At 45.5% G+C, this 26,147-nt stretch overlaps 1 protein-coding gene across 1 annotated transcript in view; it reads right to left on the minus strand.

Annotated features, from left to right (window-relative positions):
* The window catches only part of LOC119453677 (cytochrome P450 3A6-like), a 196,716-nt gene extending 172,477 nt beyond the window's left edge, over positions 1–24,239 (minus strand). Inside the window, exon 1 of the mRNA XM_049668329.1 lies at positions 24,117–24,239. Coding sequence (XP_049524286.1) covers positions 24,117–24,202 — 86 coding nt within the window. The 5' untranslated portion in view covers positions 24,203–24,239. The remainder of the gene's footprint in view (positions 1–24,116) is intronic.
* Positions 24,240–26,147: the final 1,908 nt, after the last annotated feature.

Genomic DNA, 26,147 nt, shown 5'->3' on the forward strand with positions numbered 1-26,147 from the left:
GGCGGCCTTGCTTGGCTGCTCAGACCTTCAAGCCTAAAGGGCCTGGGTCCAGAGGGACCGGACGGTGGCTTCGACCTATGAGGTCCCGGACTAGGGACACCACCTAGTATGTAGGTTCCCACTAGGGGGTCCACAGCTCTCTTTATTGTGCAATAAAAGCTTCTCACCACCGCCATTAGAAAACATTTCTTCTTACATCTCAACTATTGTGACCGAGAGGCCTCGTACGGCTCGCATTCTTCCGGGCAGTGGGGTTTGGCGTATTTTGCAACCATCTAGCAGAGTAACCCTCACGGTAGTTCGATTCGGCGTGTCAGCTACGTGTCAAGGCCCGATAGCGATTGTACTGATTCTGGCTAGATGTTCGTCACGTACAGTTGAAGCACAATGTCAATTCGAACTTTTTGAAACTGCGAAACCGGGGAGCCAATGCGTGCTGACCGATTACTCTGTGCCTTTCCTGATAAGTAACGCTCGTTTTCTGAAGACGACCTCAGAATGAATTTTCATGTCGACAAAGAATGCATGAAGGCCTGATAAGGTACACTTCCACACGACAGATCTTAGGGGCAGGTTCAGCTGATCTGCGATATTGGGTCAAGTAGGCATGTTGCAGCAAAGGCGAGTCTTCTTCAGTAGCTTAAATAAAGGTTATGTGAACCGTAATCATTTCTTCACGTCAGTGAGCTTCGAGTGGCTTTCAGAGGATGCTCTGTGGCCCAGGCGCTGAATCTCTCTCATAATCTACTTTTGAGGTGCCAGCTCATTCCACTGGCCGCGCTACTTCATCCTGAAGAAAACAATCTGAACCGCTTCCTACTGCAGCTGTCCCGTAAGAGCTTCGCAGAGAGTCTACTAGATATCATGACAGCTGAATTTTGCTGTCCTTGACATTGACGCGATTTATGTGGCGCATTTGTTCTTGCGCTTTCAGCCACTGAGGATTTACCGAACGGAGGGGAACTTCTCGAGGTTCCAACGAATAATTGCTGCCCACGCGTAGAACAATGATCAATAATGGGGAGTCACAGCTGAGAAACGTCGCTCGATGAACGGGTCCTTGTAACGTCCATCCAAACATTCCCTCCACTGTTGCGAGACCAGGGATGGACGTGACAGAGAAAGACTTCGCATTAAAGCAATTGCCACAAATGCTCAAAACCGATAACAAAACTCGTTCCAGGCTCCATGTCAACTTTCAAGGACACCTGATTGTCTGCGAGACTCTTTCCTGCGTTCCGTAACTTTTGAAAAAAATTAAATTATGGCAAGGTGACGACAGGGCAGAAGGCTATCAGTGCCACCCTGACTTCACAACGAAGCCGGCCCAATCTCGCGCTTTTTCTCCTAGAGAGGTGCGTGTACTTCCGAAAGGTTTCCGCGTCAGCACCGTTTCCCGTATAACTTCCGTTGGAGCGTTGATACTAAGTCGCTCTGAATAAAAGACCTTTGGCTGCTGCCATCCAGAATCGCTCACACAATTATTTACCCGTATCCGTGTATTTCTCTTATTAATGAGCAGTGGCTCCAGCATAGCAGAAGTTCAATGTTTGCAAAAGCGCGGTAGCTGTCGCTGCGTCTTCAGCCAGGAAACTTCGTAGACGATAAAACTCATTCGAAGAAGAGAGACCATCATTTGGGGGATTATTTTGCTGAAATTACTCTCAAAAAACCTATCCGAAGTTTCAGGTAATGGTTAAAATATTTCATTTTGATTTGGGTAGCAGGCTAACCTGTTTCAGGTTACGTTTCTAACCGGGACGTGTTCGGGAACTTGCATAGAATCCGTTCGTTTTCTCGCAAATCCGGCGATTCAGTAGCGAATCGAAATAGATTCTGTAGCGAAATAAATTGATGCAGCACGTATTCTATTAATATTCATGCTTTTCATGTGTAAGTAGAAATACTGCAGCAATTTGTAGAAGAAATAAGGTGCGTATTTGCAATTTGATTATGGGGAAACGCGATTTTTTAATATTTTTATTTCCTCATTGCTGCGTCTAAATCAGGATACTGTTTCCTGACATGAAAAAAGCTCTTTGTGGCTGATTAAATCTCGAGCGCAAAAAAAAAAAGCTCCAACAAGCATGACTCAAATGAACTTAAGGAATTCAGCGCATTTCTGACTTTCTTATATAAAAATATTGTCTTTACTCTTCGGTACTTATTTTTGCGACATAAAAAATTTATGTTGCCATGGGTTTAATTTTGCTCTTCTCACAAGGCTTCGAAAATTTGAAAATACAATTTCATTGAAAGGAACACCTCCGCCTAATCATTCCTTTACTGCGTATCCATTAAATGTGCAGCCTGCTGAGGCAAGTTTAACGATAGCTGAATTATGATAAAATTTAACATTCAATCTATACACTATTTGGATCTAGGTAGAGCCAGTCGAGATCCCATGTGCATTTACTTACCGCCTTTAGCTTCGATGCGGTGAAGAATTTCGACATACATGTTCGTGCGGTCTTCCAAACATGACCTCTGGACAGGATCATGTACTTGGCCAAGCCAGGATCCATCTCGTAGATATGCATCATGCGCTGAGGGAAAAGAAGCTTGTGGTGAGCTGCTTGGAACTTTTTATTTATTTTTCTGTTATTACAGCCGCCCGCACAAATAGTTGCATCAGCAAATTGCGAATGGCGCTTTTATGGTAGCTCACAGTATGTGAAGTGATCACCATTGAATGGGTCAATGTCTTGTCGTATGCTACCTCAAGGCATCAAGGCTGCTAAAGTCGAGACTCTCGCTATGAGATGAGGCAGCAGAAGGCGGGGAACGTTCTGCTCGATTTCTTTTCACGGACAGCCGCATGAAATCAACACCCAGAGATTCCAAGGAAAGCAGAGAAAGTACAGCTCAATCGGTAAGGCGTCGCGAAAGTTGTGGGCTCGACTGTATCCAATTTGTCTTTTTTCACTTTCATTTCCCTACGACGCATTTTTATATATCTGAGTAGAATATTTTATTCAGCTCCTTTCTTTCGTTGCCTTTATTTTCTATTGACTCCATACGCGAAAGTTTGCAAACGTTTAATACCGAATCGCCTGTGTACATTGCCTACATTCTTTAATGCAAAGCAAGTGCACATCTTGCTACTATTCACGCAACATATGAATCAAGAAAAAAAGCAGACACCAGGGACAGCATAGGAAAAATTACTTGGAGTTGTTTTTTTAATTAAAGAAATGATAAATTAATGGAAATGAAAGTGAACGAAAAAAGAAGCCACAGTTTTGCCCTAAAGGCGAAGCAACGATTGCGATTTACAAATTAGCAGAAAGCTACACAAAGTAAGGATAGTACTTTTATCGGCAAGCATAGTGTCAGCGCGTACAGGCAAACTTGAACACATCACATTTGATAACCGCGGACACTCGCTGTCAAAACGCTGGTGTGATGAAGCACGGTAGCAGCAGCGCGTGAAGCGACCTTGCTGCTGTTTATCGCTTCAACGCAAACTAAGCGACGAGAACACTCCCACACAAAGGTATGAGCCGCCTGCAGACCGCTTTCAAAATAGAACGCGCACGACCGCGCAAAGTACGCGGTTCATGCCTCCCGCGCTGCCTGCCTCCCTATACGCGCGCGAGATTGAGCTGCGATCGTCGGTTCTCCGTGCGCGTGGTCGTGAAATGCGCAGTTGCTGCTGGAGAACAACGCCGCCTCCCCCCCCCCCCCCCCCCCACATATGCCGCAGCGGCCTGTCGCACAACGGCAGATGGTGCGTTCCCTTTCAGCTTCCCTCTTATGCTCGCGCCAGATTGTGCCGCGATCGTCGGCTCCCTCCGCGCGTTTTAACGCGATAGCGTTAAGGGCCCGTGTCGCAGACAATCCGGCGTCGGCAACGGGCGTGCGATGAAGTGGCGGAGAAAATCATCCCCAACCACGCAGGCCCTCCGAATATATTTAGGTACGCGTATGTGTTCTATGATTAATGTTGCTCATACCTTGTCTTGCATTTTTGGCAAAGCTATTCCTCGGAATTTTTCCCTCGGAATTTTTTCCTCGCACATACAGCATACCTCGCACGGCGATGGTATTATCGCCCTTGGACTGTATACGGAACACCACGGCGACGTTGATGGTAGAAATGCGCGTAGAGTGACTATATAATTGCTACCGCAATAAAACAAATGGCCGCTAAGGGGTGGGGGGACACGAACCCACATCTTTGCATTACGCGCGTGATGCGCTTACCAATTGAGCGACCGCAGCGCCGCGAATACTTGTAATCTGATGTAATTTATAATCTGGTGCAGTACTATACGTAACTCTACTTTATATCTTTTATAGTGATTACTTTTGTCATTTTCTTCAAACTTACAGACGTAATTTATCATTTATGGCCTAAGCTTAGTTTGTAATATAATCGGTTTCATTTGACCAATTCCACCACCTACGTATTAAGGCGTTTTTTTTTTCTTCCGTCTACATTTCATTACAGCAATAAAACTCCGAGCCGGGCTCATGCTTTACGCCTAGGCAACTCTAGTTGTTCACTCGCCTTACTCTTCGCAATAGTGAAAATATTTCTTATCAGCGAGATATCCTCGCTATGACGCATGTAGTAAAAAGATATCACCGAAAGCTTCTACTTGGCTCGATCATGTGCCACATTCCAGCGCAGAAAACAATCGTATTCGACACAGCAATATCGCAATGGACGGAAGGCCCATATAATGGGAAGCCAATAAAGATATCGACGGTAGATCCCGTGATTATAGACGTATACTTACCCCGCGGCCATTAAACTTGCTTGCGTCCTTGATGAATATATCATTTATCATGTCCAGATCCTTGACGATCATAAATGGGGTATCACCTATAAAGAAGCTAAAGTACGCATGAAATAAAAGTCAATCAGGAATGTTCCATTTATTAGTGCCGGTATAAAAACAAGTTGGGTTGAAATAACAGTATACTCTGGAGTATACTCTGGAATTGTCTAAACGTAACCTATACCGTGCTTCATTATGCTTGCCTATGCGGCAGAAAAAGAAAAACTAAACATGGTTTCTGAACAACCGCATTTTATTTACTTCTCGTGCGCCTTAAAGTGCGCGTCAAGTGCACCACCAGTATTCATAGATAGCGTTTTCCCTCGGATAAGTGCGCTAAGACTAAATGCAAGATGCAGAAAATGTCACGTCGGAGAAAACTAACTCTACATCTGCTGTAAACACGGTATCCGCACTGGCCCGGCACGCTCATTGTAGAATAGACATATTAGGGCTCAGAATATTTAGGGGTCACTCGCCTAATTAGTGTTTGCTCCACTGGCGCAGATGTTCATCGCAAGAATCCAAAAGTGTTTGCGCGAAATGTATAACAATATAAGCAAATAAAAAAAATGCGCAGCAGTCCACGTGGATTAGAACTCTGCTTCCACCGAGTTTTACTTGATTAAACCATCTGCTGTTTCGGCCGTATAATATAGTGAGGAATACTGCCACTGCAGAGCACAGGCACGCGACTATCTGCTATGATTGGCTGACGCTGCGCACTCGGCAACATACGCATAAACCAGCAAAGAAAATAAATAATTCGTACAAGGCCAGCGGTAAGAGGCGAAAGGGAAATCGGCAAGGGAAGAAAGAAAAAGACCGTTTCTTTATATTTCACTGCCAGTGCGCATTACCCGCAGACTGGATATATATATATATATATATATATATATATATATATATATATATATATATACAGGTTGTTTCAGCGAACACTTTCAAAAATTCTTAAAGGTTGCCTGTGGCAGATAGCACAATTCTAGTTCGTGAGCTGGTCGACTTGAAGAGGCGGACATAACTTGCACAAGAAATTTAAATGCATAATAGACTAATTATCAAAATTTCAATAATTAAGTTTTTAACTAATTACCTGATGGCCCATATTCCAATTTACAAATTGTAGCCATCGAGTTCGTAAGGCGGATCCACTTGGAACGAATTTTCGGGATGACACCAGTTTCGAGATATTAATTCCTGAACTTTGCGGAGAAATGCATTGGCGTTCCAGTTAGTTTCTTAACTAAACGTCGCTTTATGCGTTGAAGCGCAATATTAACTCGAACGCCAATGCATTTCTCCAGAAAGTTCGGGAATTAATATCCCGAAACTGGTGTCATCATGAGAATTATTTCTAAGTGGATCCGCCTTGCGAACTCCACGGCTACAATTTATAAATTGCAATATGGGCCATCAGGTAATTAGTTAAAAACTTCATTAGTGAATTTTTGTTGATTAGTCGATTATGCATTTCATTTTTTGTGCAAGTAATGTCCGCCTCTACGAGTAGACCAGCTCATTAATTAGAATTGGGCTATCTGCCACAGGCAACCTTAAATAAATTTTGAAAGTGTTCGCTGAAACACCCTGTATATATATTGTCGATGGGACACAGCTTCGCGCGCATATGCGGGAAATTTTTGCCCCAACCGAGACCGCAAGAAAAAGTGCAAGACTTACCCCACATAGTATTTTAACTCTGTGCATGCTACCGCAGGAACGAATAATGCTCCTATAGGAGCCGTGACTGGCTGGCGCGCTACGATTTGCTGACGCCACGCTCTGCAGCTGATCTAGCAACCAGCGCCAAGCTAAATAAATATAAACAAAGCCAGAGGTATAAACCGAAAGGCAGAATGCAATAGACAAGGAAGAAGAAACAGTGTCTGTACACTTCCTTATCAACGCATGGCGCCACCTCCAGAAACGAAGATTAATATGTACTTTACAATCTACACTGCATTTGCTTTTTTCCCGAGAGTAGATTGCTCGCGCACAAACACGGATGTTTCCTCCAATTGATACCAGGTGAAAAAAATAGTGGACTTAGTGCGTATAATATAGGTGGTGCCCAAAATATGGCACCTATGACGTGCTTCCGGCTTCGTAAATGTTTCTGGCGTACGCAGTCACAGCTAGCACAGCCTTCGACATGTATTTCTGTTATTCAGACGCCACGATACCAGGGGCGTGGTTTCAGGCACCAGCTATATGCTAGATATCGCGTCAATATTTCGAAATAAGGGTGCGACAGCAACTTTTTTACTAGTCTTTACTGTTTGGTGCCAGGAGTTAGATATGTATCGTGACAGGCGCTTAGCTTTTCTTTAAGAAAAAAAAGTATATATGAGGTAGCTGTGTTTTCCCAGCTGGAAGAATGCCACCTTTTTTTGAAAGACCATTTTTAGCTAAGGGAAAACAAGACAATTCTTAATATATGGTACCTATTACTATACCAATCTGATGAAGCGGTAGCAGCACGATACCGTTTACCATAAAATCCGTTTATACGGTTTTTCGTAAAAAGGTGTCTGTTTGGTGTCATGCGTTCAGGAATCCGCGATTCCTATAGTTCCCCAAGTAAAAGGACAGTAATCTGTCCTTTACCAATATTTAAAGGAAATACTTTAAGCGCATTTTCAATTCTTATTAGTTATGCTGCCAACAGTGAACCGAGCAGATACATTAAAAGCTTTTTGTTTTGTGTTCTTTTTTCTTCGCAGCGCTGCACCTGCACTTTCGTCAATCATGGACCCTATAAGGTAAAACTATTCCAATCTACGGGGTGTTTCAGCGAACACTTTCATAATTTATTTAAGGTTGCCTGTGGCAGATAGCACAATTCTAGTACATGAGATGGTCTACTTGAAGGGGCGGACATTACTTGCACAAGAAATTGAAATGCATGATCGGATGAATAACAAAAAATCACTAATTAGGTTTTTAACTAATTACCTGATGGCCCATATTGCAATTTACAAATTGCAGCCGTGGAGTTCGCAAGGCGGATCAACTTGAATTTAATTCTCAAGTTGACGCCAGTTTCGAGATATTAATTCCCGAACTTTGCGGAAAAGTACATTGACGTTCCAGTTAAGTTTGTGCTTCAATACAGAAAGCGACGTTTTTTTAAGAAACTAACCGTAACGCCAATGCATTTCTCCGCAAAGTTCGGGAATTAATATCTCGAAACTGGTGTGATCCCGAGAATTCGTTCCAAGTGGATCTGCCTTGCTAACTACACGGCTACAATTTGTAAATTGCAGTATGGGCCATCAGGTAATTAGTTAAAAACTTAATTAGGGAATGTTTGTTATTCATTCGATTATGCATTTCAATTTCTTGTGCAAGTAATGTCCGCCTCTTCGAGTAGACCAGCTCATGAACTAGAATTGGGCTATCTGCCACAGGCAACCTTTAAGAATTTTTGAAAGCGTTCGCTGAAACACCCTGTATTTTCATTGCCATTTCCAGATGGCACATTTACGTAACTACCGACGCAAGCATTGGGCGGTCACCCGAAGCGCTGTCTGAACAGCGCAATCAAACGCCCTCCACGTTTATAGGACGCAACCTTTGTTCGCTTTCAAAGCGAATAACATTGCCTACACTGAGCGGTTTTTCTTATCTAATTGGCTCACAAGAGGCGAGGAGCACGCTCAAGTGAAGAGGGATTCGATGGGGCCGAACCAGCGCAGTGCAAATAAATAACCAGATGGACAGCGTGGTGCCGGCGTCTCCGATGGGACCGCTTCCCCTTACTTAGCTTGCGGTGGCTGATCTAAAATTCTGGCGGCGTGCAACGGAAGGTTAAGAATGCCGCTAAAATGGATCCTCAGCAAGGAAGAGTTGTCAGAGCGATGTCGTATACGTTCCGAAAGTGCTTGATAACGTTTTACTGCCACGAAAAAAGGTTTATCATACGCAAAGAAATCCATGTTCACCGGCAGATGCGAGTAGCGAGTAAGTAAGACATAGGCGGGCAGCAGTCTTCTATTCCTTTCGGAACGGGACAGTCTCTGACTATTCAGAAAAAGCTCAGCCTTGCTAAGCATATTAATGCATCTCTAACACTTAGTCGTCACTTTAACGCGGTACGCTTTCGCAGTTTTGTGACGTTGCGTGAGAAATAGGTGAAATAGGCGCAGCCCGAAAATTTTTTACCAATAGCAGATGGCTAATGGCAAAAAAAAAGTCGTCGAATCAGCACTTATTATTTTCCTTCGTTCGGCTTAATCATGCATAATCAGTGCATACACAACATATCAGATTGGAAGCTATTGCGCTTTTCGTGACGTCGCGTGACAGGACAGGGAAAGTTGGGGGTGGCCGAAAAATTTTTTCGACCAATCGTGGAGGGCATGATTGCAGAATTAGAATAGAGAAGTTTGGAGTAGCTTCACGTTATAGGGCCCCATATCTACGCAAGGATCGGCAGGTACTTGAAAAATTGCCAGCAGTTTAGCAAAATAATAGGCGCTGTTGAGAATTACACTTGCCTTAAACATCGAGTAACGCCAGCAGATAGGAACCGAAGTTGTGGAGGAAAGGAGCGGAGAATACGAACACTCCTTGCGCGTGCGCAATGCACTTGAAACACTAGCAAGAGCTACGGCATACCGTAGTAAACGCGCTTGCGTGATGGCCTGGCTGGCGCCGTCAGGTATGGAGTACCGAGCGAGCGCATACGAAAAACCGTACGGCTTCCCACAAACATTACTAGACGGAAATGTGGCGCTGGTCTCTACGGAAAAAATAATCATGGCGATTCAGCAACAATGAGAATCAATGAGAGCTACAACTTCGCTTTTATGACTTCCGATGGCGTGGCGACTTTCCGAATTGATCATTTTGCACAACGTATTGCGCTATAAACGTCACAATGCTCGATGAATACGCATGTCTACTTTTTACCAATCGCCTTTCTGTGTTTCGAAGGCTATCAGGGCTGGAAAAATTTGAAAAATTCAGCGTTATAAATAATGCCACAAGAACCAGAAGGACGAAGATTCGACAAATCTATGTGCTAACCATCATTCCAATGGAGGCTGAACCATCACAGTGCCCGAGTTCCCTCTAGTGATTCTTGCGGGAAAATGTATGGTGAAAACGACTGTCCCACTGCTGCTCACCGGGGCGTTTCCTACGCGAGTCAGCAAACGCTGCCAACTTACCCAAAAACGTCGCCGTACCTTTCACACCATCGGTCCTAGGCTTTTGATGACATTCTGGAATGAGAATGCTTCCATCATTGCTGCAGATTACTCGAGGAACGGATCGGCGTTCTCAATAAAAAAGACACTCGAACATAATATAGTTTCAATTCTTCGCATCAGTGAGTTTATTTCACTTTGTGTATACATATATTCTCAAAACTATCATAGTACTTTATAAATGTCAAGACGGGGCCTCTCTAGACATGGACATGACTCACTTTTTTTGATTAGCCATGCGCCCAGATGGCACTTTCAAACGGGGATAGGCGGCAATTCTACAGTTAAGTCTTTTGAGATCATTGTTTACAGCAAAGCAGGAGCGCATAATATGCGTTCATGCAAAACATGTTGTGCTATGGCATGTGCTTCAAAGTTATAGGAGTATACAATGAGAATGCAAAACGAATAATTGAAAAATCTACAGTTGCACCAACATAATGCTGTGCAAGGACACATGAATTAAAACATAACTTAACTTTTATGGAATCACGTAGAATAATGACACAATTCGACAAGAAAAATTCGATGCGCCAGTGAATATACACCAACAGAATGTTCAATTCAATTACGTGCCAACACCACGATCTGACTCACGTGGACTGCTCTGCTGCTGATGCAGCGCAAAAACTGGCACAGAAAAATGATTCAAGCTATTCACATTGGACAGGAAAACTTTTTCACGTATTTATGCAGATTTGCATAACTTAACTACGCGAATGATAAGTTGTTGTCATTTAGCGGAATGCCCGAAAAATTGATGCAGCGCAAAAACTGGCACAGAAAAATGATTCAAGCTATTCACATTGGACAGGAAAACTTTTTTCACGTATTTATGCAGATTTGCATAACTTAACTACGCGAATGATAAGTTGTTGTCATTTAGCGGAATGCCCGAAAAATTGAGATGACAGCCCCCCCCCCCCCCAATATCGGCCAACACATTAACACATGTTAACACAATAACATGCTTGAAGCAGTTCACAACAGAGCCACCCGTTGCATTTCATGGATCTATGAGAATCATTCTAGTGTGACTCAGCTTAAACTTGATCATTCGCTTCAAGCATTGGCCATTCGCCGTCCAATGTCTCTCCTGTGCTTGTTTCACAAGTACGTCTACAGCAATAAAATATCCTCAATACACCTTGAACGCCCCCTTTTCATGTAACGCAGGCTACATAATCACTTCAGCTTCACGCGCATCTTTGGCAACATGAACGCTTTTAACACATCCGCACTTCCACAAGCCATCCGCATGTGGAATGACCTTCCCGATGATATCGCCTCTGATAATAACCTGAACACATTTCGCCACAAGCTTGAGGTAAATTTTTTTAAATAGTGCTGTAACATGGTCTCATTCTTCTTTTGTCTCTTTTGCGATGTGTTGCGTTTTTTTTTCTTTACTTGCACTCAAAGGCTCTTTTTGTGCTTATTTCGGGAACGTATTCTGTTGTGCTGCATTTCTCGTTTTATTTTTGTTTGACTTGTGTTGGAAACATTTGTATTTTGCAATTTACTCTGTTGCATTGCGTTTTGATGTTCATCTTGCACTGTAACCCTGTTCCATACTAGTTTGCTTGTGTTTTCATTGTAATAAATAAACCTCCCTTACGCAATGCCCTTTGGGCCTGTAAGGTATGCTTAAATAAATAAATAAATAAATAAATAAATAAATAAATAAATAAATAAATAAATAAATAAATAAAAATTGCTGAGAGTAAATAAAGTTTGCATGGTGGCTACGGCGAATACCAGCTATGTTATGCAGCGCTACATACTTTTCAGGATACTATATGCAAAAACACGCAAAAACGCTGTTGTGTAACGGTCCCCCTTTGAAAAGAGAACACATGAATTTTGCTGCGCATATGGGGTTGCTCTTAGGGTCTTTTTTTTACATTGGTTCGTTTGGAAATTAGGCCAGTTTTCAGAGCGTTTTTGTTTGTTGTGTTTACACAAAACATTGTGTGCGGACATTTAGGGCGTATCTCTGCGACAATCCATGGTACAATGGTATCCATGTATTATCATTTACTCTGGACCTTACAAGAAAAATAAACTGATTGACCAATAAAGAGAATACACTATATATATATATATATATATATGTGTGCAGGCAGGGTATTTCAGCGAATACTTTCAAAAATTCTTAAAGGTTGCCAGCGGCAGATAGCACAATTCTAAGTCATGAGCTGGTCTACTCGAAATTGCGAACATTACTTTTGCAAGAAATTGAAATGCAGAATCGAATAATTAACAGAAATTCACTAATTCGGTTTTTAACTAATTACCTGATCGCCCATATTGCAATTTACAAATTGTAGCCGTGGAGTTCCCAAGGCGGATCCACTTGGAACGAATTCTCGGGATGACACCAGTTTCGAGATATTAATTCCCGAACTTTGCGGAGAAATGCATTGGCGTTCCAGTTAGGTTCTTAACTAAACGTCGGTTTTTGCATTGAAGCACCAAATTAACTGAAATGCCAATGCATTTCCCAGCAGAGTTCGGGAAAAAATATCTCGAAACTGGTGTCATCCTGAGAATTAATTCCAAGTGGATCGGCCTTGCGAACTCCACCGCTACAGTTTGTATATTGCAATATGAGCCATCAGGTAATTAGTTAAACACTTAATTAGTACTTTTTGTTAGTTATTCGATTATGCATTTCAATTTTTTGGGCAAGTAATGTACGCCTCTTCGAGTAGACCAGCTCAATAACTAGTATTGGGCTATCTGCCACCGACAACCTTATATAAAATTTGAAAGTGTTCGCTGAAACACCCTGTACAAACTTTAACCTGTTTAAACTCACCAGTACTGGCGGGCAAAGGTTTTGATAGGGTGATGTGTCGTTGCGATAATGGGATTGTCGCCACCGGATGCTTGGTGTCGTTTGCCAATTTTCACACCATGTTTTCACTGGGTTTTATTACATGATTAATAACGCGATAGCGTTAAGGGCCCCGTGTCACAGAAAATCCGGCGTCGGCGTAAACGCCGGCAGTCCGTGGCGGAGACATTCAACCTGAACAACCCCGACCATACATGTCCTCCACGCGGCGCAAGGCGTTAGGGAACGAAAATTGAATTTCTCAAACTAAAATTGGTCAGAAATATCGTAAGGTACGACTTAACTAATTTGAATGCACGAGAAAACATCATTATGTTACGAGCAAACTCAAACACAAACCCCTTTTCCAGCATTTCTACCATAACAACAGCGGCGCGCCCGGGTAGGTTACTTGCGAAAGCCCCAGCCAGATGGCGCTCGCCTCCTCGGGTCAACAGCCCAGAATAATTAAAATAATAAAAAATGGCCTACCGCCTTCACATTTTGATTTAAGACGGCTTACATTGCCCCTGTAAGATGTCTTCCCAGCAATGCATTTGTTTAAAAGTGAAGCCCACTTTAGGGGATCGGTGTAAGCTTGGTCTTAGTAAGCTGGCTTTCCCACGTTGTGGATTTCGAGGGAAGCCTACTCTTAATAAAAAATGCGATGCGAATGGGTCCCGATAACGCTATCGCTTTCCACTCTTAAAGCCGAAGCTTAAGCGTCCTCCAACTTTTCTTTATATACAAGATCGTAGAAAACGCCGCTATTAAGCAACACTACTTACGACTTAACATAAACTTCATTTCTGGTTTACATACCGGTTTCCAGTACTCGTCAGAGTTGCCACTGATGAGGCTTCGAAGCGGCACTGTCGGCACTCCTGTGCCTCGAAAAGCATCGAAACATTTGCGACGCTGACTGCAAGAAAGAATAGCGGCGGTAAGGTCACGTATCTCGTCAGTGCCTTAAACTTCCGGGAAGTATAAGAGCTGCAGTAGTATAGTTAAGATGCAAAAGCTATGTTCCGCTATTGCGAGGGCCAAATGATGAACACATCTCTGACTAAAGCCAGATTAATGCAGAAATGTGCAAGTGGCTGTAGAAATGGCTCAAAGAAAGCGTTTTTAGGTCGTTATAAGGACACTCCTCAGAGCGGATTGTGCGTATAGCGAGTCTTTCCATCTTGCAAGGGCACAGGCAAGCGAGAGATACGCCATCTTTTTTTTTAACCCTTGTGCAAATGTGTCAGTGCCGAGAGAAATATCTGGGGACTACGCCTGTGTACTACGGAGGAGGACGTGCTGTGCTGTGTTAGTCCCTACAGAAGCTGCCCTCCGGAATGAGCCCTACCTGCGCTCTCATATTTCATTGTACTGTGAAGCATGTGTGCGTCTCAATGTAATTTAAATAACGTAATAGAGCGCAGGCATTGGCCCTCAGATTATTGCAAACAGGCTCGTATCCCAGCCCGGCTTTATTACACAAGCTTTATCCGGACACTTATGCCAGTAGTTCTTGCAGGCACTGCAATGACTTCGCTAGCTTAGACCATATGCTCTGGCGTTGCCCCTCGTTACGAGGCACGGAACAAATAAATGTGGACAAGTGGCTCTCCGCTATCAAGAGCCCCGATGCCGGGGCGCAACTATGGGCTGTCCAGAGGGCCCACGATGCGGACGGTCGGGCATGGCCTGACTGTCCCAACGTGGGAGCGGCCCGCTGCGCGCTGAGTCGCGTACCTCAGGACGTTCATTAAAGTTTTCCATCCATCCATCCAATAACGTTCGACGCTAGCGCAAGACAGGGGTAATTGGAGATCGCAGGGAGAGGCCTTCGTCCTGCAGTGGACATAAGTTTAGGCTGATGATGATGATGATGATGAATAACGTTCGAACGACATTACTGATATTTCTATGCAGTAAAAAGAAAGGTATTTCGTGGCGTAGTAGTCACGGGACGGCTCTCGAGACTGTCCATCTGTTTTTCTAACTGACTGTTTCTTATATTTTAGCTTTTTTAATATAATCTGCATTAAAATATGTGGATAACATGTGGATTCTTCCTTGGACTTTTTTTGTATTTCTTGTTTACCTAGGTTTTACCACCACGCCTGGTACGGAGCACTCCAGCCAAGGGCAGAAAAGCTACCCGGCATAAAATGCGGGGGTGGTGATTTAGGTAGATGCCGCTTTAGCGGCCACAGAACAATTAATAATGACACGGTGGTACTGCGAATTTCTCGTACTCTATGCTTTTACATTACGATCGGCCGAGCCAGAAACCGGTCTCGGCTGCTGTGATCGCGTTTGGACGGACGTCAAGCGCCGGTTCTTACGTAGTGGGCATTGTGATAGGCTAGGGACGAACGGGGCGACGCGTGTCCTCCTCCGTAGTATCTGGGCGCAGTGACCACATTTGTACAGCGAAGCTGTTATAGGCTAGGTTCCAGGAGATCGCGTCCGGCAACAGACCGGAAATAGACAGACTGGAAGGAGATCAACAATTTCAGACGCATCGCGCCACCTTGTGGCGCCGTATGAAAACATCGTAATGGCAGCGTTTTTAAACTTCGGGATAATAAAAAACTCGTGCACCACACCGCGCTTTTCGCAAGATCTTATGTTTGCTTCTTCATTACATGACGTAGCTCACCCTGGTGGCCCCGTGAGCGCGTCAGCGCCAGTACGCGCGCTGCGATTGGCGTATCTATCTTTAATAGAAACCCTCATAGTCTCTCCTATACTGTGTGTAGGTTCTTTGTGCGTTAGCACACATCTCTCCGGAGCGTCGCACCCCCTTGCGGCGCCAGCTGAAAGTTGCATCGCTCCAAAGCGTAGCGCCTCCTTGTGGCGCCGACTGAAATCTCCGGGGTTTTTGTATAACGTGACGTGGCTTCTCCCTCGGCAGCCACGCGTGTGTCGCGCTAGAACACGCGCCGCGATTGGGCGATGCCCAACAACGATACGTCCATTATCATCGAGGGCTACTTCAGCGTCAACCTAAGCAGACCCGACGGGACGTGGCTCGTCGATTTCATGCTGGAACGCTTTGGACTTACGCGTTTCACCGAGGCCACCGTACCCACCACCCGTGACCGATCCTGCATAGACTTAACCTTCGGAAAGAACATTACCGCAGTGCAAGTGGAACCACTCACTGTGTACCACAGTGATCACAAGGCGATGATTACAGTGGTCTCTAAATAAATGAAAACAAGAGGGAGATTTTAATGTATGTCTCTTTAATTCCAAAATTCACGCAAATGTAGCCCCAATAGAGTTCCAAAAATTAAAGACCCAACAGCTTCGCTGGTCTTGACTCAGCATATATATTTGGAAGGGCGCTAAGGATTTCTCTTGCAACTCACACAAATGCGTCGGGCAAAGGCGGCTCCGCTCTCGCGCGCCTGCATCCTTGACAAGACGGAAATACGCATGCACTGTTGTTTATAAGCTAACTTACGAGTAGAAAATTTGCTTTGAACTTCTTGTATCTCTTTTTATGCATTTTATTGCAGGGGCGGAATCGCAGTGTTTTGCTGATATACTAGTGAAATATGTGTGCCCATATTTTCGCAAAGAAGATGATCAGCTTGATTTTGCACTTGCAATATGCCAATTTCCTTGAGTAAAGCCCAGTTTCAAAATTTTAAATTTGGTAAGTTATGGCAAACTTAGGTAAACTGCACCCATAATATAAGCTATCAGAGTGACGACGTGACAAGAGACGCGCAGCCTAATTCATGCTTAAGAGAAAAAAAATGCAGCTTTGTCCGGAAGGAAAGCATTGAATTAAGTTTTTAGTTTCCCCTGACTCTATAAATTGCAGTACTGATTCGTGTACTAATGAAATAAACTAGAATGGTGTCACGAGCGCACGGGGAAACATGAGCCTATCTCACTAGTTAACCGCGAGCACTTGCTGTCACAAACGCTGCCATGAGGAAGAACGACGGCAGCGGGGAGCGAAAGCTTTATGCTGTCACTCGTAACATCATGTCGCCGAAAATTTGAATACACCACCTTCAAAACTAGGCGGACGGGCTAACAGAACACAGGAAGCAGCCAGCCATTTCAGCTCTCCCTGTACATTGCGCCCGCGGCAATTACCTCGAAGATACGCCTCGCTGACAGCCATGCGCTGCCATGGCGCGGCTAGGCAAGAAGACGCGCGGTCTCCTCCCGCCTGCGCGTGCTTGATCATGTTACCTTTAACAATGGACGCGTGGGAAGACAGAGTGCATCGAGGCACCATTCCTTGGCTCACCCTCGCACCCGTGGCATATGGCGCACCAGTCGGCTATCTCTGCGTATATTACCTATATCTCCACTTACTTTTAATTCTACATCTGAGACACTTTTGTTGTTGTCGTTTATAGCGACGATTGTTAAGAAGACTTCCGCAATAAATTTTTGCGGTGGTGAAGGCCGCGATACGACGGCGCTTTTGTCAAATGTAAGTGCAACCCAAACGCAGAGTGCGTTGGAGCCCCAAAGCGGCATCGAAACGTAATGATCCATGATTATAGAAGTTAGGTTGCCGATATATCATTCGAATAGAAAACTATATATACGCACGCTTTCTTTAAACCAATTATTTGTAACCTGCTTTTTTTTTCTCCCGTCGTGCAATACGAGCTCCCAGTTGGGGGTCACCTAGGATTTTTTTACGACAGTGCCGGTGAAAGCTGACGCCGTGATGCCGCTACGCAAAGTGTGTCGGAGCCGTCCCTAAGAAATGCCAAAAAACAGACCCTCAATACTTCTGAAGGGTGTAAGACCTCGATTGTAGGGCTTCGCTACCTTTGATGTATCAGTTATTCAATTCGAGATAAAACTTTGGTTTGGGCTAGTTTCTACATTTTATAACTATACGCAGGGCAGTGAGAATGAAGCACGGACGAAGAAGGGACAAAGAAACAGTACGGGCGTGCGCTCGTCTTGTTTACTACTCCCTTCTTCGCCCGTTTTTTATCGCACCGCCCTGCCTATATGTTGTTGTTGTTGTTGTCGTAGCCTATCACGCGTGTGGCTCCTACCCACGGTGGGGGATTGGCCAAGAAATGGGTGGATTATTCCAAATTAATATGGAGGATACATTATATCTGATTGGCACTCATATGGGAAGGACATCTGTTTTCGTGTTTCTTGCCTCCGACCCACTATATTCCTTTTCCTGCAGTTTGTATGCTCTCCAATTTGTTTGATGTGATACGAGTGCTATTGATGGCGGTTACGTGCCATTTCAGTAACCCATAAGGAAGAAAAATACAAAATGCCTGCAAACACAGTGTTTTAAAACTGATTTCTTATGCAGTATACCGGTGACAATGACCTATGCGCGAGTACGCCAAACTGTAAGTGCCAACCACCACATCGCAGTTCGGTTCATCGGAGTTCAGTTCTCTTTCACGTGATTTCTACGCTCGTCCTACGACAGTCCTCTCCTCCTCTCAGCTCGCAAAATTCTCTCTCTCTGTCACTCGTATGTCCGCATGGAGGCTGCCGCCAAGGCCTTTGACATTCCCGTAATATGCCGCTGGAAACTGCTTTTATTGTTTATTGAAAGTTTATACTATGGGACCATTGCAATACGCAAGGATGTTATAAAAGGTGTTTATTTAACCGAACCAATAATTTCGGTAAATACAAGTAACAAAGATACAGCCCTCCCATAAAAAATGCATTCTTTAGTGTTCCTTATATCTTCAAGAGGGTCCGCAGTATAATAAAATAAAACTAACCTGCATTGACAACACATTCCTCTACAGGTGACTATGGTTCGGTTTATCAAAGAATACACGCGCGCGCTTTCATGTGCTTGCATTTGATACTGTCACCACCAATTCATCAGCTTGCCTGTTTTGTTTTGTTGAGTCAAACTTTTAGGCACCACATCGTACGTCCGAAAATTTGTGCCAGTCACGGTGCAATTGATTTAAGCTCAGAGAACTCGCAGTTGCGTTTTAGGCAAAATCCAGCGCCGTTGTCGTATATAGGCTTTTTCATCGGGCGAGGAGGAAAGCGTACTGCGGACAGCCTTTCCTCTTTGGCTTGTGCAATCCCGTGCGGCGCTGCTTGAATGTGTTGCCGTCGCATGCTGCCGAACGACTTTGAAATGTTTTAGGTTGTTCTCCTTGAAATTTAGGTGATGTATGTTGATAGAGGTTGGTCGAATAACCACTGTGTAGCCTTTCGGTGCAGCGTACGTAACTACAATATGCGGAAGTTTCTATTGGCAGCGTAAGCATGAGACGTGATTCGTCAGTCGCGGTTTGTGTATATATGTGTTGTGAATTGTTTTAGTTTGGCTGTGTCAGTTTTCACTCATCGAAGAGAACGGGCCTCTGTGAACAGCCAGCGTGAATTGAAAAATCTTCTCACTATCTGATCGTTTGGCCTGGGAACTGAAACTCAAGAGTGCTCGCGTACGGCCAGCCGAATGCAACCCCGAAAGATCTAAGCGCCACTATTTGTAAAACATATGCGTCAGCCACTGGCATCATTCTTACGCATGCTAAGTCTAGTAGACTTGAAATCCCTATGCTATGCCTCCGTTAGCGTCCTCTACGAGACTGATGGCGCTGCTCAACATAGCGATCACTGCGGTTGGTAAACCAGCATGGTACATATAAGCATTGTGCTGTAGCATTGCCTTTTTGCTCTGTAAAACTGTAATATCCAAATGAGATCGCATAAAAAGAATCCGACGGCTATTTGTGACGGCACACTTTCCGTAAAACGGCTGAGTGTGTCGTAGAGGATGTGACCAACAACACCAAACAAGCAGACAAAAAAAAAGAATTAGTTTTTAACTCTATATTCTTTCGCAGGGCAAAAGGAAAGAAAGAACATGGGCTAACGCTGTAATAATACATCGCATGGTAATGCAACATTCTTGCACCATGCGCTGTAAGGAAAGAATTATAACCCTGCAACTACCACTGCTTCGGATGCTCGCACAGTCCGCAGCTGGTCGCACGACCACTCAAATATAATTCACACTACCTTACGCTGTTAACACTAACCAAAACTGTTTTATTCGTTGGCGGAAAAATCGTCCAATGTATCTATAGATAACATTTTGAACGCTTGTCAAAAGTATTCAGCCTTACTAATTTCGTTGCAGAACAGTACCCACGCTGTTACGATCATCGTGTATGTTTCATAACTACTTGTAGTGGCAGAGAGTCACAACGTGCAGGAAAGGGCGAGCAGCGAGCGAAGCTCCGAAGAACACAGCTGGGTAGAGGCGCTGCCGCCAATGTCTGCTTTTAGAATGGACCGTATGCCTAAAAGGACGAGCGGGAGCGCCTCTACCCAGCTGTCTTCTTCGGTTGCTGTGAGCACTGCCTTAAGCTGACGGTGAAAGCCTTCCACCATGCCATTACTCATGGGAAGGTATGCCATTGTACGTATGCGAGTGGTACCGATGAGCTGAGTGATGCTAGTGAAGAGGGCGGATTCGAACTGCTGGCCACGGTCCGTTGTGATCGTGGAAGGCACCCAGAAAGCGGGCAACCCAATGGTACAGGAAGGCACTGGCAACCGTTTCAGCGGTGATGTCCACGATAGGGATGGCCTCCGCCCAACGGGTGAATCTATCCACGCATGTCAACAGATAAGTCTGTCCGTGGCAGGGTAGTAGTGGGCCAACATAGTCCAGGTGTCGCTGTATCTTGGAACGCTGGCAGGCTACACATTCACGTGCCCAGCCTTCCAAGATACAGCGACACACCTTGACCGCACTGGGAGCACTCCCAACCCCGGACTCCCGATTTGATCATGTTCACCTGGACTATGTTGGCCCACTACTACCCTGCCACGGACAGACTTGTCTGTTGACATGCGTGGATAGATTCACCCATTGGGCGGAGGCCATCCCTATCGTGGACATCACCGCTGAAACGGTTGCCAGTGCCTTCCTGTACCATTGGGTTGCCCGCTTCGGGGTGCCTGCCACGATCACAATGGACCGTGGCCAGCAGTTCGAATCCGCCCTCTTCACTAGCATCACTCAGCTCATCGGTGCCACTCGCATACGTACAACCTCGTACCATCCCATGAGTAATGGCATGGTGGAACGCTTACACCGTCAGCTTAAGGCAGCGCTCACAGCAACCGAAGAACACAGCTGGGTAGAGGCGCTCCCGCTCGTCCTTTTGGGCATACGACCCACTCTAAAGGCAGACATTGGCTGCAGCGCCGCTGAGCTGGTCTATGGCACGACACTCAGGCTGCCAGGGGAGTTCTTTGTGCACTGCTCAGGCGACAAACCTACGGCTTGCAGTGGTTACGCCCTTCGTCTACGCGATATGATGAGCAAACTTCGTGCTGTGCCCCCGCGGTATCCAGGGACGCGGGCTGTACATGTCTACCCGCGGCTAACATCGTGCCCATACGTGTTTGTGCGACATGACGCTGTTCGGGGTCCTCTTCAACCACCATATGATGGATCGTTTAAGGTCCTCCGCCGTGGGGACAAGCATGTCACCATCGATAAATGCCGCCACCAAGAGGTTGTGTCACCTGACCGTGTCAAGCCAGCACGCATGGACAGTTACGCCGTCGCGGTGTCTCCAGCAAGAGAGCCCCCGCCTTCGCCAGGGCCCCCAGCTGCAGCGCAAGCTCCAGAGGTGCTCACCCGACGTACGCAAAGTGGACGGTGCTCAACAGCCCCTACTCGCCTGGACCTTTGATCGGAGTACTCCGTTCGGCAACTCTTTAAGGGGGGGAGTGCTGTAGCGGCCGCGAGAGGTCCACCACGTGCAGGCAAGGGCCAGCAGTGAGCGCAGCTCCGAAACCTTTCTAACCACCATACCGGTTGCACCCCGCGCCCCCGTGTCCTCCACTCTCCACCAATGGTGACGATTGGAAAGGGAGAGCAGCCCCAAGGGCGGCTGAAGCAAAATAAAAATAAAACCAGTTGACAGTTGGGATTCACGCCGTCGAGACGTCTCTTTCTCTCCTCCGCGCGTACTCGCGTCCCAACAGCCATGCTGCTAAACCACAGCTTTGAATTACAGTGAGAATGCTGCTGTAAGGACACGTTCGTAACAAAAAATTGTCAGAAATAGACAACTGATGTCTGTGGCTGATTGTATGCTCAAACGCACGCACACATCGCGCTGAGGGCTCTGTCCACTTCAACGCCGGCAGAAACTCCGGCAATTCCGACTTAAATCACTTGAGTACGTATCACAGAACCGTTCCCCACGAAGAAGACGCCACTTTGCACTAACTAGACAGAGTGATCGTGAATGCAAGCACCAGAAGCTTCCGCCGACTGTATACCTGGCGCACAACACGGAGCGCTTGCCCAAGTCAGTGTGACGACTGCCCATAGATAGCGCCACTGCCTAGCAATGTGGCGGAACCCATCAGAAAACTTAGCAGAATTCACAAAGATTTTTGTTCGTAAGAACTTTTTCTGATTTGGCGGCGGCCTTCGCTAATGATATGTTTGCTGTTCCCATTGGACTCCTTTTGTTCTTACGAATACTACTAGCGTAAGAACACTTCGGTAATACAGACCAAGGTGTATCGAAACAATGCGTAGGCCTAACAGCTGAAGGGATTTTCCTAGGGCTCAGCAGACGACCAGGAACGCCAGCCGCGATAAAGAAACGTAAAAAAAGAAGAGGAAATATTTAACTCGAGTGTCCACGGTTCGAAAAGGACCGGAGCACCGAAGCACATCAGCACAAAACTGGAGAAAAAGGAAGACGAGATACACTAGAGCATCAGTATTGTATAAAATATTCACCAAGATAATTTCCAATAGAATCAGGACAACACTTGACTTCAGTGAACCAAGAGAACAGGCTGGCTTCAGGAAGGGATATTCTACGATGGACCATATCCATGCCATCAATCAGGTAATCGAGAAATCTGCGGAGTACAATCAACCTCTCTATATGGCTTTCATAGATTATGAAAAAGCATTCGATTCAGTAGAGATACCAGCAGTCATAGAGGCATTGCGTAATCAAGGAGTAGAGGAGGCATACGTGAATATTTTAGCAAATATCTACAAGGATTCCACAGCTACCTTGGTTCTCCACAAGAAAAGTAGAAAGATACCTATCAAGAAAGGGGTCAAGCAAGGAGACACAATCTCTCCAATGCTATTCACTGCATGCTTAGAAGAAGTATTCAAGCTCTTAGACTGGGAAGGATTAGGAGTGAGGATCGACGGCGAATATCTCAGCAACCTTCGGTTTGCAGATGACATTGTCCTATTGAGCAACAATGGAGAGGAATTACAACAAATGATTGAGGACCTTCATCGAGAAAGTGCAAGAATTGGGTTGAAGATGAATATGCAGAAGACAAAGATAATATTCAATAGCCTGGCAAGGGAACAAGAATTCAGGATCGCCAGTCAGCCTCTAGAGTCTGTAAAGGAATATGTTTATCTAGGTCAATTACTCACAGGGGACCCTGATCATGAGAAAGAAATTTACAGAAGAATAAAATTGGGTTGGAGTGCATACGACAGGCATTGCCAAATCCTGACTGGGAGCTTACCACTGTCGTTGAAAAGAAAAGTGTACAATCATTGCATTCTACCGGTGCTAACATATGGGGCAGAAACTTGGAGGTTAACAAAGAAGCACGAGAACAAGTTAAGGACCGCACAAAGAGCGATGGAACGAAAAATCTTAGGAGTAACGTTAAGAGATAGGAAGAGAGCGGTGTGGATCAGAGAACAAACGGGGGTAGACGATATTCTAGTTGACATTAAGCGGAAGAAATGGAGCTGGGCAGGCCATGTAATGCGTAGGATGGATAACCGGTGGACCATTAGGGTTACAGAATGAATACCAAGAGAAGGGAAGCGCAGTCGAGGACGGCAGAAAGTCAGGTGGGATGATGAGGTTAGGAAATTCGCAGGCGCAAGTTGGAATACGCTAGCGCAAGACAGGGGCAATTGGAGATCGCAGGGAGAGGCCTTCGTCCTGCAGTGGACATAAATATAGGCTGATGATGATGATGATGATGATGATATCTACCATACTGTCCAGTATACTTTCTGCATATTCTTTTCAGTTTATAACGTTCACTGAGTCTTCTTTCAGTACTTATATATGAATGATACATTCATCGGCTCTAAATTCCTAATCACATAGTATTCCTTTGTTGCCAATTTCAGTTCCTTCTAGTTCATGGATTCATTCTTATATTTATGAGCCATGTGAGAATAGCTCACCATCATCATCACAACCATGTTATTAGTGTCACGGTGTAAGGAAACGAAAACGTTCTCACCGAATGAACCAGTGAACCAGGCCGTAGGAAGCGCCTAAAACAAGTGCGACAAGCAAAGCCCACGAAATGTTCAACAACTCCGCCATAACCGCTGCCAAAGCACGTCTTGCCGAGAATACGTTCGTGCCCGAAATTCTTTTTGCGCCGGAGAAACCTCAGCGACCTCCAACGACGATAACTCTGATAAGATGTTGCCACACTCCGAGCGATGACCTTCCCCCAGAAACCACGTTCGCAATCCGAAATGGGCTTCGTGATTTCCTTTATCGCAGGCAGCCTTTCGACGCCACGTACAAAGGGCACAATGCCGAGGGAAACAGGCTACGATAAATCTGCAGACTCCACTAAATGAGAGTTCGTTCTATTGTACTGAGTTTAATAGGTTGGGCTAGTTGGCGTTTGTTGAAATGTGTGTTTACTAGCGCAGCAAACTAGGGCCAAACTATGGACAAATGTTAGACTTTCAAATAATAAGTTTGCGAATTAAAAGCACATATATCGAACTTTCTATCGTAAACTACGTTAGGCGCTCAAGTTTTCGTCCTCGAAGAAGGCGTTCGTTCTTGGTGCGAGCCATGGGCGAGTGCAGCATCGGCCGCAGGCGTGCCAGATCCTCGGATCTTGAATGGCGCTTGTTACACTTCACCGTTGGCGAGATAGTGCACGCTACACAGTAAACACAAATAAGCCTGAATGGGGGTATTTATGGTTTAATACCTTTTAAAACTCGATCACCCAATATATTTACTTCATCACCATCTAGTAAAAAAACATAAAACCATGATTTTACATCCTTCCCGAAATGATGGAGTAAAAAAAAACGGAATGACCTGATATCACTCCATTTACAAAATGGAGTTTATCAGTGCGAAAACCTCGATCGGGCCGTGAAATGAAGTGAAAATGTATTTCCTCCGTGCACTCTAAACACAACGTATACATCCGAGATAGGTAAGAGATACGACGCGCAACCTTTTAAACTCCTCGTCGCCAAATCTTATTTCATCAGCGGGAACGTACTCGATATATAAACGTGAATTCATTCCCAACACTCATAAATGTAGTAAAATCGCTCTTAAACTGGAGTTTTCTCCCTCACGAGAAATCTCATATGTAACTGGAGTAAAATCGAGGCTAATGCGGCAGTCGCATACTAGGCACAGTCGGGTCCTTTACGGCTCTGCAATATTTAGATGCGAAGCAGCTTATGGTGGGGGCTTTGTGCGTCCCTCCCACGGCGTCCCACACCCCCACAGCACATGCGCGTCCCCTCCCCCTCTCTGTCCTCTCCTACGCTCCCCTCCTTTCTCTCCTCTAGGAACCGGGAGCGGCGCGCACGACAGGTGGTGCGACAGCTGCATACTCCGCTGGGGGCGCCACGGTAGTTCCGCGATGTGAAAATGACGGAGCGCGCGCGCCTAATTCTCTCTCCTGTGCAGCGCCGCGATGAGCGCTCGGGCCGCTGCCGCGAAACCATCTCCCGCTCAAGCTAACCATCTCCCCGCTGCTTCGCATCCACCCATGGTTCCCTTTAGCCGGAGATGGAGCAATTTTTTTCTTCTTTCGTGCACTTCAACTCATGCATACTACTTTGGATAATCAGCGGCCGTTTCTACAAGCATCTGGTGTCACCATGGCAGCAACGACATCTCGATGTCTTCCTCAGCACGCCGCACACGACGGAGGTTCCGACCGCCTCGTTGACGACGGCATGAAGACGCGATTTTAGGCCTAACATCCATCGACACTTGCTCTAGGCCGGGCAGCCGCAATGTCATTCATGCACGCCGGACGAGCCTCGTCCAGCGCAGCCAACCTCGCATCAGTCACCTCAGATGAAACGTGGTGAAACGATTTCTCGTGCGCGGTGTACATAGCTAGTGGTACTTGCATTCGGAGTTGTGGCGTTTACTTGTGCTCTAATGGACGCATTGGTCCCAGCGTGCAATAATAATATTGTTCGAGAATGGCGGGCGATGCTGCATGAACCAGGTGAGCCTGAACGTTTCGGCCGTCGCGTTACATGTTACA

The sequence above is a fragment of the Dermacentor silvarum genome, chromosome 5 (genome assembly GCF_013339745.2).
Source record: "Dermacentor silvarum isolate Dsil-2018 chromosome 5, BIME_Dsil_1.4, whole genome shotgun sequence".
In the NCBI taxonomy this organism is placed as follows: Eukaryota; Metazoa; Arthropoda; class Arachnida; order Ixodida; family Ixodidae; genus Dermacentor; species Dermacentor silvarum.